Raw genomic sequence first — 15419 nt, 5'->3', positions numbered from 1 at the left:
AAAAAACTCACATAGTGACTGAACTGTTTCTAGGTAGAAGGTGAACTCCTTCCTTCCTTCCTTCCTTCCTTCCTTCCTTCCTTCCTTCCTTCCTTCCTTCCTTCCTTCCTTCCTTCCTTCCTTCCTTCCTTCCCTCCTTCCCTCCTTCCCTCCTTCCCTCCTTCCCTCCTTCCTCCCTTCCCTCCTTCCTCCCTTCCCTCCTTCCTCCCTTCCCTCCTTCCTCCCTTCCCTCCTTCCTCCCTTCCCTCCTTCCTCCCTTCCCTCCTTCCCTCCTTCCTCCCTTCCCTCCTTCCTCCCTTCCTTCCTCTTGGAAAAAATATTATTTCAGAATGCCTGAAGATTTTGTAATTTTTAAACTTCTACCACTTTTGATCTTATACTGAGGGAAGATAAGAGAGAAGTCTCCTGAATGATCCCACTCATGTCTCACTTACATGGGTTCCCAACTACATCTCCATATACTTATGGAAGCACTTCGTGTTTAATTTGTCCTATCTCTTCATCAGTGAATGACAATTTAAGAAAAAACAACCCACCAAATCTGTCTAGATAAAAAGCCATTGACTAAGAGGTGTTTTTATCTCTGCCTTACCCATTATTAGTATATTTTTTTCTATTTAGTATAAATGGAGACAAAGCTGTTGAAAGCGCCCAGTGACACCAATATATTATTAGGAGGTGTGATTGTGCTGTAGAACGTTGGTAAGAGAGGTTCTCCAAAACTTCCTAATTTCTCTTTAGTAAAAATTTTCTCAGTATAAGCAGAACTGGTCATAACTATTATATGATCATCTTTGTTAATAAGCGTCCTTTTCTAAGGTAATCACATTCACAGTGAAAGCAAGAGTCATAGCTTTAGTTTACAATATACGCTATCATTCGCTTCCCCTTTTTCCTTTAAATTGCAGAGTCTGCTCCAAGCAGCGGCCGAACAGCCTCATTTACCTTGCAGAGGCTCCTGGGTTATCAAAGTTCAACTGAGTTATACTATGTCTGAATCAAGTCTCTGTAACATCTCACCAACATTCAAAATTGCTGTTTTCCACTTTGAACTCTATTAATATGTTTTCCACCATGGTGATGAATGTTAATTAACAACAACAACATTCTAATCTACCAAGCAGTTTTGGCCTTGGGTGAAGACAGCAAGTAGAATTTTACTGGGCTGCGGTATCTATCAGAAGTTTATCTGCATTTTTCATTAGTTTTAAATATTACCAATTCTAATATCGTTTTGTTTCCCGTATGTAGTAAATGCACAGGTGTAACTATTAATCTTCCAAACATATTTTATTTCTCTGTCCTGCTTTCAAGACATGGTTGGTAAGGGCCCTGCAATGGCCTGCATTTTTGTGCTATCCAGCACTTTGGTGATTGCAGTCCATGACTATCACTTTCATGTGCTGCGATAACACAAGCAAATAAAGGAGTAACAACCTTTTATTTTGTTCTCTACAGGCTGCTGTACTACCTTAAACCTCCTTCTATCAGTTGTATGCCAACCCTAATAAATGACTGCATAAACTAGTTACCAACCTGTGTGTGCTCGGAGGCCTGCAGCCCTGAAACACAAACCTCCCAGCTCTGTCACAGCCATTTCTATTCAGAAAACACCCCAGTTCCCCAGTAACCTACAGGGACACCACTCAGAATAAGAGATGGATCCACTGTAAAGTATTTAAACGGAATACGGAGCTGTGGGGAAGCTTAATTGCTAACAAGAAAGACTGAGACACTACAGAAAAGAGGGCACAAGGGAGTGCATTTTGGAAGCAGAAACAGACAGAAGGCAAAACTACCTGAAAATGCAAAATGCAATCCTGTAATGCCAGAAATGCAACATGTTATACTCTACAGGATAAGGAACAACTGACAAAAAAAACCCCAAACCAACAGAAAAGTATCTTGGATTTACAGTACACGTTAAACTGAACTTGAACAAACAATGAATTGTTGGCAAAAAAGCAAACTCTATACTGGGAGATAAAAGCCAAAGTCTCACCCTCAAGACATATGAAATAATGCATTCTGCTGTATTAAACTTTTGCAAAGCCTCAGCTGGAGCGCTGTATTCACTTTAAACCAAGGCACATCATGTGCACTTTTTTTTTTTTAAGTCTAAAGAAAAAAAATGCAGGGACACATGGTGAGTGTCTCTAAATGTGCAGAAGTTTGCTGTGACTAGAAAGAGAATTACCTGTCCTTCGTGTCTGTGAAGGACACAAGCAATACATTTCAACTGCGGCAAGGGAATTTAGGTGAGACCTTGTGGCAGAAACCCTGCTCTCTGCCTTCCTGCAAAAGCTTTTTAACAGTAAATACAGTGAGACACTGGGACAGATTACCTAGGGAGATGGAAAGCTTTTAAGCACAAGGCAGACAAAACCCAGTCATGGGTAGTACCAGCAGAACTACCTGCCACAGAGGCCAGGACAGATCAGCATGCTCGCGACTTTGTAGCCATTGATGGCCAGCTCAAGGATGTGGGTACCTGACCACTTTGTCACCACCTCCAACCACATTTAGGCACTGCAGCTCTTTTCTTCCCCAGTTTTTATGTTCTTGGTTATTACAGAAGCTCTGCCACAGGTTTTTCTGTTCACAACTGCAACATCACCTGGGCAGTAACAAACAGCGGGTTCCTTTCGTCTTGCAGGAAAAGTCAGAATCCTGACTCTTGGACTGCAATACATGAGAAGATCTTTTGAGATTGTTTTTACCCATGTTTTATATGCTTTCAAGAAGAGAGGCTTCAAAAGTAGAAGTGGAGAAGACAAAGGGACTAAAAGAGGACAAGTGCCTCCCTTCTCCCTGACTTCTACCTTTCACAAAAATATGGTTGTTCGGGAGATGTGAAGGCCATCCAGAGAGTTCATATATATCAGAGGATCTACAGGAACAACTGGTGAGAACAGAGATACATTAAAAAAATCTACCACCCTCATTGAGAATTTGTACTAGTTAAATTTCAGAAAAAGGTTTAAATTTGTAAATATTAAAAATGTAGATGTTAAAACCAAACTCAAAATCTTTTAACAACCTGCCCATGTACATCCTGCAGATGTGTGAACACCATAAACAAAGTGCACAATATTTTATTCCCAAGCAGCATGGGCTTCAATAGCGAGTAAACAACTATAATTACTATTTTTCTGCAAATCTGCTTGAATTTAAAACCCACCCCATGGCAGACATACATATATACCCTGTTTCCCGAAAAATAAGACAGGGTCTTACATTAATTTTTGCTCCAAATCTTATTAATTTTTTACATGTATAGCTGCCTGGACACTATTTAAATTGACTTTTAAAATGAACTGTAACTAGAGCTTATTTTTGAAGTAGGGGTTATATTTCGAGCACATTCAAAAAGCCTGAAAAATCATGCCATGGCTTATTTTCCGGGAAGGTCTTATTTTTGGGGAAACGGGGTACTTGTGTATATAACTCTACTAAATATAAGTCCAATCCTTTGGAAACCTAATGACTACTCAACAGATTTGCATGGCACTGCCAGTGCAATACTGAAAAAGATGAGCAGAACAGTCCGGTTTTCTTGGTAAAGGAATTCAGTCCATCTCCCTGCTAGACCAATGGCTTGAGTGCTGGACCACACCAGTGGTGACTGACAAATGCAATAATTTAATGATCTTCTGCCAGCTGTTTGAATAAAACCAGTATTTGTGGTCCCAGAGCAATCTGTCCTCAATACAACATTATCATCAAAATTTAATGGCCTCTTGGGTAGGCTCCATGAGGCAAAGTAATGGGTGGGCAGATGGATAGAAAAATTCCCACACTTGCAGAGGAGTGTTCTCATTCTGAACAATGCTGGCAGGCCAGAGTTTGACATTTAGCCTCAACAAAGGGACAGAGAACAGTCGTAGCTACCACTTCTTTCCTTCAGTAGAGGACTATGCAGTCCCTAGTGTGCTGCAATTTTCCGCTTTTATGAGTGCTTGGTCTGAGCAAGGACTGAGCAGCCAGAGAAGCTTCGGAACAATTTTTTTGTGGAAGCATCCTGTGTGTTTGATCCTCTGCCACCGATGGAATTTGCTGTTCAATTTGCCCTATACAAGACACACAAACACATATTGATGAAAAAACAGGTTTGTAAGCTATTAATACTATTAAAGGTATTGCGAGAGGGGGCTTTTTATTGATGCTGAAGTTCTGTGAACTGCTACTTGTGTAAGAATTTAACAACTGGCTTGATTAAGTTTTCAAACTGCATCTGAAGACTCAATTCTGAGGATCAGCAAAAAGAGGAGTAGGAAACCACTGCCATTAGAAGAGCAAACCATCAGAACATATCCCCAGTGCAATCACGGACAAATTCCCTTCTGAATGTTTCTGCTCCTGCAGAATGAAGCTAATAATATACTCCCTGCCTTTGAGAAATTTAACACTGATATGCTTATAGAAAAGTGAGAAGAAAAGCTGAAAGAAGATTCCCATTGCGAATCATTAAATAGAATTCTTACTTATCTTGTTAGGGAGTTAATTAAAATAGTAATGTGTTCATGGTTAATTACTGGGGGTGACATCAATAACAGGAGTGAATATAAAAGCTGGAGAAAAAAAGGGAAAAAATCTTCAGTAATTTGTTTAGAAAAATGAAAATAAAAAAGCATTCTCACTCCAACAATGTTCTCATTTTAAACTCCCTATATCAGCAAAGAATCTACCTACTGAGATTCTTGAAGGTTTAAACACGTATGTTCATTTATGGTGGCTGAGTGAATGACATTTTAAATCACTTTTTCTTGATTGTAAAATGCATTTAGCTGTTTATAATAAAACCTCAAACTATTTGCTGTTCACGATTAACAGTGCAGTCATTTAAGATACGGAAAGCAGTTAAACAATCCTTTAAGCTCTTGTTTAAAACTCCTGCATGTAAAAAGAGGTTCTGTACACCATGTTCAATGGTTACAACTCTGTTTTAATCCATGTTGTTTCACCTTGTGTTTTAAGAAATTCTGAGAAGAAATGAAGCATGGAATGCAGCTTGGGATCAAGTACACCAATTAAGATGTCCACTCACTAGAAAAGTGGAAAACAAATCACTACAAATTCAAACGGAAGTTCTTCTGAGTAAGGCATAGGAAGAATATTTCACAATGGATTTTAGTTAAACTGTTAAGCAATCACTTTCCTTGCAGACTTAAAACAGATGAATGTTTTTATAATGTCTTGAGTATGAAGGTTCTACAGACTCTAACATTTTAAGAAGTTCTTCAATTCCCTAAACACTTAGCAGAAAAAGAAACAATCTAATATTAAAAGCTTGGAACTAGTGAATCAAAGTTAAATGTTACATATTTGCAGCCACAGTACACTCCATTTTGAGGAGGGAAATTGTTGATGTGAAGGACTTTATGCCTAGAAGAAAGTCAAGTGAAGAATTTCCAATAATGACCTTACATGCTCTTGCATGTAATTCTAAACAAATTGCATATATGACAATTCAAATGAACACAGAGACTGGTATTTTCATATTTTCCCTCTACAATGTGTGGTCCGGTATTGTGCTAACTCTTCCTAAGAGCAGTTCTGGACTCCTCCATCCCAAACCACATTTCCATTGTTCTGCATTCTGCTGAACAAAAGCTCCCAACATCCTAAACTGTGCAGCAACCCTCTGTGGTAAAAAGGGTAAAAACAACCCAGACATTTAGACCTTAAAACAGATTTTGAACTGGATTGGGGAACAAAGTAATGCAAAAATCCAATCGGTTCATCCTCTTACTTGGAATATGGAGATCTGGTTCCTGCTCCTGACACTAAGAGAATATCATGGTCTGCCAGTATTAGTGGTGTGAATTATTTGAAGTGCATTTGATGGAGCTGCTTAAAACCAATGGGTGTACAGCCAACCACTACTCCTCTGCTCAGGCACAAGGATTTCAAAGTGCAAGAGCATGTAAGGTCATTATTGGAAATCCTTCACTTGACTTTCTTCTAGGCATAAAGTCCTTCACATCAACAACCTCTCCCCTCAAAATGAAGTGTACTGTGGCTGCAAATATGTAACATATTTAACATACAATCTCTTGGCTTTCAAGAAATACGTGGCCTTAAACCTAGAGGACAACATTTGCAGTTAGTGGCTCTTCAACGACCTGAAATTAGAATAGGTAATGGCAGACTGAAGTGGTGTTTTCAACAACCACATGCCAAGGGTGTAAGATGCTAAATTCACATTGGCCAACAGCCAATACCGCCACAGTTGTCACTGATTTTGTTGATGTCCTCCAGACTGAGATTGTTGTCTGGGTGCCAAAACCACAACCATTGCAAAACACTGGCACAGATCAGAGCTGAAGGCTTCAGTTTTCTTCCTGGGAGCGCTGATGGACGCAGCTCAAAGCTCATTTCCCTCCTGTAAGAGGGCAGGTGTCTGCCACACTGTGGCAAGCACTAAAACTGGTGCGCCTGTTCACATTCACCTCCTCCCTCCAACGTTTCTTCAAGTTCTTCCTCACTGCAATATGGAACCACAAGGAAATAAAAGGAACAAAAAACAATAAGCAACTTGTTTCCCCAAAGTATCAGTTCTCCTCTCCCATCCCAGGAGACTGAGGCAGGATTCAAACCCGCAATACTGTTAGAAGCAAGAAAGTTCAGCACCTTAAAAGTCAATCTCCTTTGACTTGGAAGGGGGAAGGAAAGGATGCCAAAGCAACTTACTTGCCTGAAGAAAAGGGGAGAATTATTTGCCTCTGCTCAGAATCAATGCAAAAAGTGTATGCCTTTCTTCTCTGGTATGAGAGTGCTTTTTCTCAACAGAGATAAATTCAGAGCTACTGAATTTCTCTCCAAACTCCACTGATCTATTCATACGTACTTAGGTAAGGGAAAGAAACAACGGTAAGACCATCTCTACATTCGCAATCACAAGACAGCAATAATATCAGCTCTTGCATTGCTAAACAGGTTGAGCTTACTACAGCTTCCAAAGGACGCTGCTTTCCTCTGCTGCCCTGTTACTTTTTATTTTAAGGAGGGAATCCAATGCTCATGGAATGACAACACCAGCAATGGTGAGATCCAGGAATAGCGTGGGCAGGTGCTGTGCACAAGTTTCTCCCACAACTCTGCCAATCAACCACAAGCCTGACTCATCTTCTCTCAGTGTTCTATTTTTCTGAAACAGAGATTAACTGCTGTGCCAAACTGTACGGTGTAAAGTTCCACAAGGAATTAGAATGACTGTAGACAAATTTTCCCTGTCAATGACTTGTAACTTGAAATCATTGCTGGAAAGGCTTGAAGATGAGGGTGAAAGACTGAGTAATAAACTTCTCATGAAAATTACTTCACCTATAAAAATAATTTCTGCAAAAGAAAGAGGAGGAAATTTATCCTAGCCCCAAGAAAATAAATATCCTAAGACTTATCCTTCTTTCATCTCTGCAGCAATATTAACAGCAGCCACTTTTAAATCAAACTAAATTGTAAAACTAAGTTGTGTTATGAATTTCACCTTTTTTTCTGCAAGAGCTAATCTAAAGTGTATCTGTCAACAGCAACATCTATTTTTGGTTCATCTCAAACTATTTTAAGGACATTAGTGGAAGGTATTCAAAGAACGGCAAAAGGAGCCAAACAACATTTTTGTTGTTGCAATTTCAACACTTACAATCCTGCATATCAGCCTAAAAGTAGATGAGTTGTGAGCCAGGCCAGAAGACTGTTTATCTATGATTAAGTGTCACTGTAGGGTATTAATATGGAGAGGCATATGAGAACTTAGTTGGCAACTTTGTAAAGATAAAATAAAGGCTTTTTATTTAAAGCAGCAGTTGAGTTATTTATGCAGTAAACAGCTTACAGCAAGTGCTGTTTGTGAGTTCCTGCAGAAGTGTTTTTTCCTCTTGTAAAATCCACCCCAGGCTATTTCCTGAAAGAGTCTGTCATTGTGATGGATGGAAGCGTGCAGGGAAGCAAAGAGAAATTTCAATAAGCGCTTGGCAGAGGAAAACTTGTTAATGCAACTTAATATATCATTTAACAAAAGTAGCCAGGATAAATTTTTTATGTGTGGCAAGCATTTTAAACAGTCTGACTTTCTCATGAAGGTCACACAGAGTCTTTCAAGGCAAGGGCATATGCACAAACTACTGCACAGTTAAGTCAGACTATGTACTTGCAGGGTGTCACAGAGCGCCCAGAACCTATGGGCATGCTCTTACCCTGGTGGAAGTGTCAGGTGTGTTGAAAAGAGCTCTCCCCTCAGTGCAAGATTTGTTCTTACTTTGGGCTGCCAAAGGGTAAGAACTTCAGGTAGTACAAAGCAGCTGCTCTACCACAGATTTACTTGGTGTAGTAAACTTTATCACTGGTCCACACCTGCACTGCGCAGCATCTATGAAGTACTTTAAAGTGTATCCAAAATTGCAAAAAACAGGTACGGTGGCATTTTCCAACTGCCATTAAGTCAAGTTACATATACACAGGACATCTTACACTTCAGTTAAAATATTCTTAACTCAGTTATGTTCAAAAACTGCTGAAGAACAACTCATTAAAGCTTCATATATGCTATGCAGACAAAGCTAGGAAGATTGCTAGTCTTAGTAGGTATTTCTTCCAGTATGTGAGAATAAAGGAAGAACCTCGGCAGGAGACTTGCCCTTCATTGAGGACATGGTCAGGACACCGCTGGCACAATTTTTCTTTACTACTTAGTAATTCTGATGGAAACTGCAATAATGAAATAAATTCCGGAGTGTTGTTCATTCTCCTGTTATCAGCAACCTTTGCCTATTCTCAGTATATTTCTTGCATTCTTATTTTTGAGTTTCTTTCACAAGTCCCTGCAATGCTGCTTGAGTTTTGCAATGGTTATGCAAGGTTTTAATCTAGGCTGGCAGCCTAGGTGCTGTCATAAACTGCTTTGATAAGCTGTCATCTCCCTTTCACTCCTCCAAGAAGCATCATCAAGGGTCCAAGAGAGACCCCACAAATGGAAACAAGGACTGGAGCCTGGCAGAAGTGTGTAGCACCATCAGGCTATGTTACTACAACGGTGGCCAGGCAGTTCCAGCCCTGGTCTTGACAAATGGCCTCTTTCACAGCACAGATGAGATTTCTCCATGGATCTGAACGACATAGAAAACGAATTGCCAGGATGTCAAGAATCACACAATCGTTTCAGCTGGAAGACACTCTCAGGATCATCAAAAGTCCAACCATAACCTAACCTAACCTAACCTAACTCTAGCACTAAACCATGTCCTTAAGAACCTCATCTAAACACCTTTTAAACAACTCCAGGGATGGTGACTCCACCACTACCCTGGGCAGCCTGTTCCAGTGCCTGACAACCCTTTCCATGAAGAAATTTTTCCTAATATTCAATCTAAACCTCCCCTGGCACAACTTGAGGCCATTTCCTCTTGTCCTGTCACTTGTTACTTGGGAGAAGAGACCAACACCCTCTATGCTACAACCACACTGAGATCATTTGTTGATAAAAGGCAAAACTGGATGAGTGGTGAGACAAGAATGTCCTTTGTAAGCACTGATCACAGTGCAGCTAAACAGGTCACATTTCTCTAGAGCAGGTACTAAACACAGGTGAGTAAGGAGAAAAGCAGAAACACTGATGCTGACTTCCACAGGCCAGCAATGAAGCTCTGCCAGTGATTTACAGAGCAAAGGTTTCCCAGAGCATAGCAACAGCATGCTTCCTCCTTGTATTACTGTTCTACTTTACCTTAATTTAGTATGTAATTGATTTAAATGTAAAATAAGATTTTATTTTTCAAGACATTTATTTAATAAAATTTTATTTACTAGAAAAATACATTATTTCTAATTTATGGCAACCCCTCCTAAACCCTTTTTAATTACAGGGGTATTTGTGTCCCATTATTATCCTTCTGGGTTTGACGGCAGTATTATAATTGCACCAAGTTCTTTCCTAAAAAGAACATTGTTTTCTTCCCTTTTTTCAGCTCACTATGCCCTGAAGTCATCTTGTGGAAATCCCTTAATGAATTTGAGTGAAGCAGTAAAAACACTTTCTATGGAAGAACATTTCAAGCAAACTGTCCTCTACAACTCTCTTATTTCTGTTTGGAGATGCAGAGATAAACAGATGGGGCTATTTACAACCTCCTCATCCACACAGACTACTGTCTTTATGGTTACAGAGAATCTGTCCTGTATATGTGCCAGAGGGAAAATTAAAAACAAGAGATTAAGAAAAATATCTAATTTCTTTTCAAAGACTCCAAGCCATGCTGTCCACTGTTGCTTAACTATATCTCCTCGGTGACTTCACCTTTCTCCAGGCTAAACTTATTTAAGTTCTGCTTTAGGCACTGGGTCTTGTTACACCTTTGTCTATAGAAAGAAAATTTCTCTATTCCACTCTGGCTCTTACTCTACAGATGCAAAATCCTAGATGTAAAACAATCCACCTTCCAATATTTCTTCTGTAAATTGCAGGTATTAAATATGCTAAGCACCATGATATAATAGCTGTTTTTGTAGACACCAAAGGGAGCTCTGGGAGACCAGCTGACACAGGCTCCCTGATTTCAGATTTTGAAATGGGATAAATCCCTCTCTGGTACCCAGATGTCTTACCCTCACTTGGCAATACTGAAATGCAGATTGTTGTAATGGGACCATTTAACAAGCAGTTTACATCATTATAAATCAGTAACCTGCTGTCCTTATTTGGCTATCTGCCAGCCTTTGTTGACTCCAAATCCTTTATCAAAGATTTTATTTTCTAGATTCCTGAGGAATTTACAGAATGGCATTAGACCTTGCTAGGAAAGACTTTACTCATTTCTCTCCACATTCATGTCTCACAGAACCAGTCTGCAGATCACCCATGTCTGTAATCTTAACTCCACTTGTGCAAACTTAGATCCAGAGGCCTTTGTTTTATCAAGGCAAAAAGTCTCTTAGGAAATTTGAGCCTTTGATGGCTTTATAAACCATACATGCAATCTTGCCCTCCCAAGAGGCAGCAGGCATATTTAACACCACCAGTTTTTCATGAAACCATGCTACATAGGACAAATATGTTTGTCTCTTAATTCTTTATTCATAGTTTCAATGAATCATTAGAACCTTGGGAAACAGTTAAAAGAGTATTAATGCACTGCTAACCTGCTATTTATTAAGTACTGAAGCAATATCCCATGGACCCAGATTCTATGGTACAAGGTAGTACACAGATAGAATGGAAGGGTCCCTGTCCCAAATTGTTTAAACATCTAATATTAAAAGCTGTTAGACATGTACAATAATTGCTTTATGGAGATTTACATTAGAAATGTTAAAGACATATATGTATGTCTTTTAAATTGCTAATCCTGCTTTTATGAAAGTGAGTTGCTCCAAGTGTCAGTGCACTGACTCATAATGAACACAATATACCCTGGCACTTCTTGGAAAGGAGCCATGCCAAGTTGCCCTGGTGGAAGAAATACATAAGCATGGAAAAGCAGAAGCTCGATGTTAAAACAAATGTCAAAGAATGCTATAACAAGGGAAAAAAATGGAGAATATATTGCTTCATAATGTAAGACAAGTGAGGACTGAGTCTGCCCCATTACTGTGGTGGCATCTTCTAATCTCTCTAACAAGACTCAGTGGAATTCCTTTAGAGCACACAGAGACCTGCAAGCCAGAAGCTCATCTCTCTCACCTTTAGCCAAGTGCAATTTTGTTCAACTCTTGCATAGGTGACTACAGCAAGACAGCAGAACTGATGTTTATTACCTGAATTGTTTGGTAAACTGAAGGATCAAATCCTTTAACAGTCACCTCCCGGAAAACTCTTGGCTCCAGTTCCTCTTTGGTCAGATCACAGTGATATATAATACCTAAAACAGAGTGCAAGTTCGTCAGCTTAGTGTATGTCCATCATTAAAAGGATGCTGGTTTAGGCACTGTGATGGAATAATGAATGGTAAATGTAACTCAGCAGGGTGAAAAACAGTAGCTCCAGACACGTACTTTCAGTTAATATACAGTTTAACACATACATATATGCACTTCATGTAGGAATGGCGCAAAGGCTTTCTGTACAGAGAGAATATTCTCACTGCCCATACGAAGTCAGGTATCCAAAGTGAGTCAAGCAAAATGGAAAAATGATTTGCTTTCATAAAGTTACATAGCACTTTTTCAAACATCTTCTCCAGACCTACCAGACTAAGTATATCAAGAACTTCACTCAGGCCAACATTTTTCTCTTTAAGACAAAATAATCTGAAATTACAATTGAAATGGACTCCCAGATAATGGAAAGAGCTGAGCATTCACTTGAAATTGTATCAGACTAGCACAGTTTACCTATGAAACTGAACAGAATTTGGTCTCATAGAATTTATTTTACATCCTGATCCTGCAGGTTTAAAGGCAACTTCACTTGCTTGAGTTGCATCTATTATTTCCAAAGGATTGTGCACATGAGAAAAATGTACGTCTATAAGCAGTATAAAACTTCTACGTTGCAGCAGAGGCAGAATCACAGAGATTGTGGTCATCTAGACACTACACAGAAGCTGGTCTCTGTGAAACTGTAAAGGTATATTAGGAAAAAGAACACTAAAAGTTAAGGTAACAAACCCTTTACAGGGATCCTCAATATAATAAAAATAACCAAGGTAGAAAGGACTTGATAGAAATACTGCTGTATTGTGTAAATTTTAGATACTTTCAGGAAACCAGAAGTAATTATTACAGAGGCTATAGTTATCAAAAATTATATTGATACATGAAATAATGAGGAAACACATCTGATACAAGGGAATTGCCTAATTAAATCACTTTTACAGACTGTTAAAAATCAAAGGTACAGATCGGCAAAGGAACACAGATGAAAACCAACATTGCTAATAACTGATAAAGTCTCATTCCATAACGGTGACTTAATAGGGGAATAAAAGTAAGACTAATTTGCTGGGAATATTTTTCTTCATGTGTCATTAAGTGACCAGCACGCCTAATGCAGGGTGACAGGTACAAACAAGCATTAAACCAGCATTTCCCTTAAAAATCAGGATCCAGAAAGTGATGTGAAAGCACAAAGCACACCAGGTGGTCAGGGGCAGAGCAGTCATTTGACATCCATACAGCTGCCCAAGCTGGGTAATGTATTGGCAAATGTTATACCCAGAGCAAGCAGAATAGCTGCATATTAGGAAACCACATGATGAAGCACAAGTCCAGTCACAGACTGCATTTCAGGAGTCAATCAACCTAATATTACAGTACCATACAATTGAGCCTTTGGTACTGCATCTCCTGTTCTAATTTTAGCAGCATGGCAGTTAATATCCAAAATAATAGTAATGTTGGGGTCTGCATGCTAAATAAATGCAAAATGCTAGAGTGCTCAGCTAAGTGCCTGACTGGAGTAGAGAACAAGGGACAACTATATTTTCCAGGGAATAGAAAAATTATATTAATGGTCTCAGCATCTATGGTTTCAGAAGTGCTTTAATCATTATTATTCATTCATAATTATTCATTATTATGTATGTTTACTATCACTTTTGTTGTAGGTATTGAACACCAATATGTTAATTTGTTTCTCCCTAGAAAAAAAGAAAACAGTACAACTTAATCCAAGTGCAAATTACATTGATTTCTAATAGTAAAGTAGGAAGATCCAAGTTAAGCAGGGACCATCCCCGTACCTTTTGTCTGGTTATTCTACTGATAGGGTGAATGGAGGTTACATGCAAATTAAAAAATATCCACACACCTAACTAACAGTTATCTCTGGTCTGCTTTTCTCACCCTTTTCTTATTCTCATACATTCTACCTCTATTTCTTCCCTTCTTCTTTCTTCTAGATTCCAGGTTGCTCTGCCCCAGCCAAAAGAGCTATGTCATGGTGAATTCCCTGTAGATGCCAAGCACATGAATGAAAAGGCAAAAAAAAAAATAATCTGCCTAAGCAATCAGCAGGCCCTGAGAGCACTCATTGCTGGCTGGTCAGCACTCCAGGGGCTAGAACAGATTTCTGGGCTCTTCCCAACAAATTTAGGAGCTGCAGAGACTCTACTGGCTCAGCTGAGATTAATGGAGATTGGCAACTTCTGGCCCACGAAGTGGGATGTGGGCAAGTGAACTATTTGAACCACCAAGTTGGGATAAAGTTAGAGGTAAAAGCAAGTGTCCTCAAGCTTCTCCCAAGATGCAATGGCTGCAATGATCTGAATGTTGTTTAGAAGTTTGTTTAAAAAAGGAACTGGAAACATAATATATCTTATTTCTGGTTATGTAAACATAACAATAGGAAACTCACCACGCTTCTTATCTGCTAAGTTTGAAACATAATTTTCATGACCTCACACAACCCTATCTAGCAAAGCCAGCAAACCTATCAAAACTATTATACAGCCACTTTGCAATGTGGCTGTGCTCTAAATGAAACAGGGCAAAAATATATGTCAGATGCTGTAAGAACATTTTTGATTATCTCATGATTCATGATTACTCACAACCCTGGAAGAAAATAAAGATTCTGAAGCCTACTCCCACCTCCATATTTGAATCTTGTCCTGTATTAGCTATTGATTGTTTGGGCCATAAAGAAATTAAAAAAAGGACAGAACAGCAAATATATTTTCTTGTCATATACTAGCTTGACAATTGTGTAGAAACTCCCTTTCTGTTCCAAATCCTGGAACAGTTATTGCTGTGCCACATAGGTATTGCATAATGTTTTGGACGGCTCTGGCCTTGCAGGACTGCACAAAGACAATGCCTACAGCAATTCAACAATGCCAGGTGTTGTAAGGACAGATAGTAAGAATGCTCAAATGAGACCATGCACAAATTAATCAAAAAGCTGTCAGAGAAATAATTTTTGTGACTTTTATTAATGTTCTTCAAAAACTGTGATGTAAATCACATTAAATACATTAACAATTGTCTTCAACAGAATTTGTAAACGCACATCTTGCTGTATGAAGCAAGAGCTGTGAGAATGCTACAATTTCATCTTGAGTACAAGCCAGTCTTGAGTAATTTCTGAATGCAAGTCTATTAGCAGGCATATTATTTAGGCTTCATGTATCAAGGACGGGGACATTTTGAAGTGCACAACCTAAAGGGCTTTATCTGCATCTTAGATACACCAAATAACTACTAAACAGGAGAAATGGAGAAAAATGTTGTCCCAGGAAAAGGAACAATAACTAAGGGAAAAAACCACAATCTTACCTGGAGATAAAAACGAAGTAAACTGATAGAATATTTCACTGTCCTTCTTTTGGCCACTATATCCCACAATACTGCCGACCTCTAGGGGGAAAGTCTTCAGATGTGCACCAGTAGCTAGATCATGAAGTTGCAGGACGTTCTTCACGTCGTGCAGATAGCACAGAACCAGGAAGTTGGACCTCACACAAGCAACCCATTCTGCAGAGTGT

At 39.1% G+C, this 15419-nt stretch overlaps 1 protein-coding gene across 1 annotated transcript in view; it reads right to left on the bottom strand.

Annotated features, from left to right (window-relative positions):
• Positions 1-15419, bottom strand: part of PREP (prolyl endopeptidase) — a 105126-nt gene that overhangs the window by 28574 nt on the left and 61133 nt on the right. Inside the window, exons 9-10 of the mRNA XM_065834753.2 lie at positions 15211-15408; positions 11752-11855 (exon numbers count right to left, since the gene is read on the bottom strand). Of these exons, the coding sequence (XP_065690825.2) occupies positions 11752-11855; positions 15211-15408 (302 nt within the window). The remainder of the gene's footprint in view (positions 1-11751; positions 11856-15210; positions 15409-15419) is intronic.

The sequence above is a fragment of the Patagioenas fasciata genome, chromosome 3 (assembly GCF_037038585.1).
Source record: "Patagioenas fasciata isolate bPatFas1 chromosome 3, bPatFas1.hap1, whole genome shotgun sequence".
In the NCBI taxonomy this organism is placed as follows: Eukaryota; Metazoa; Chordata; class Aves; order Columbiformes; family Columbidae; genus Patagioenas; species Patagioenas fasciata.
Note: the sequence above shows the minus strand (reverse complement) of the source record. Positions and strands in the feature narration are given on the sequence as shown.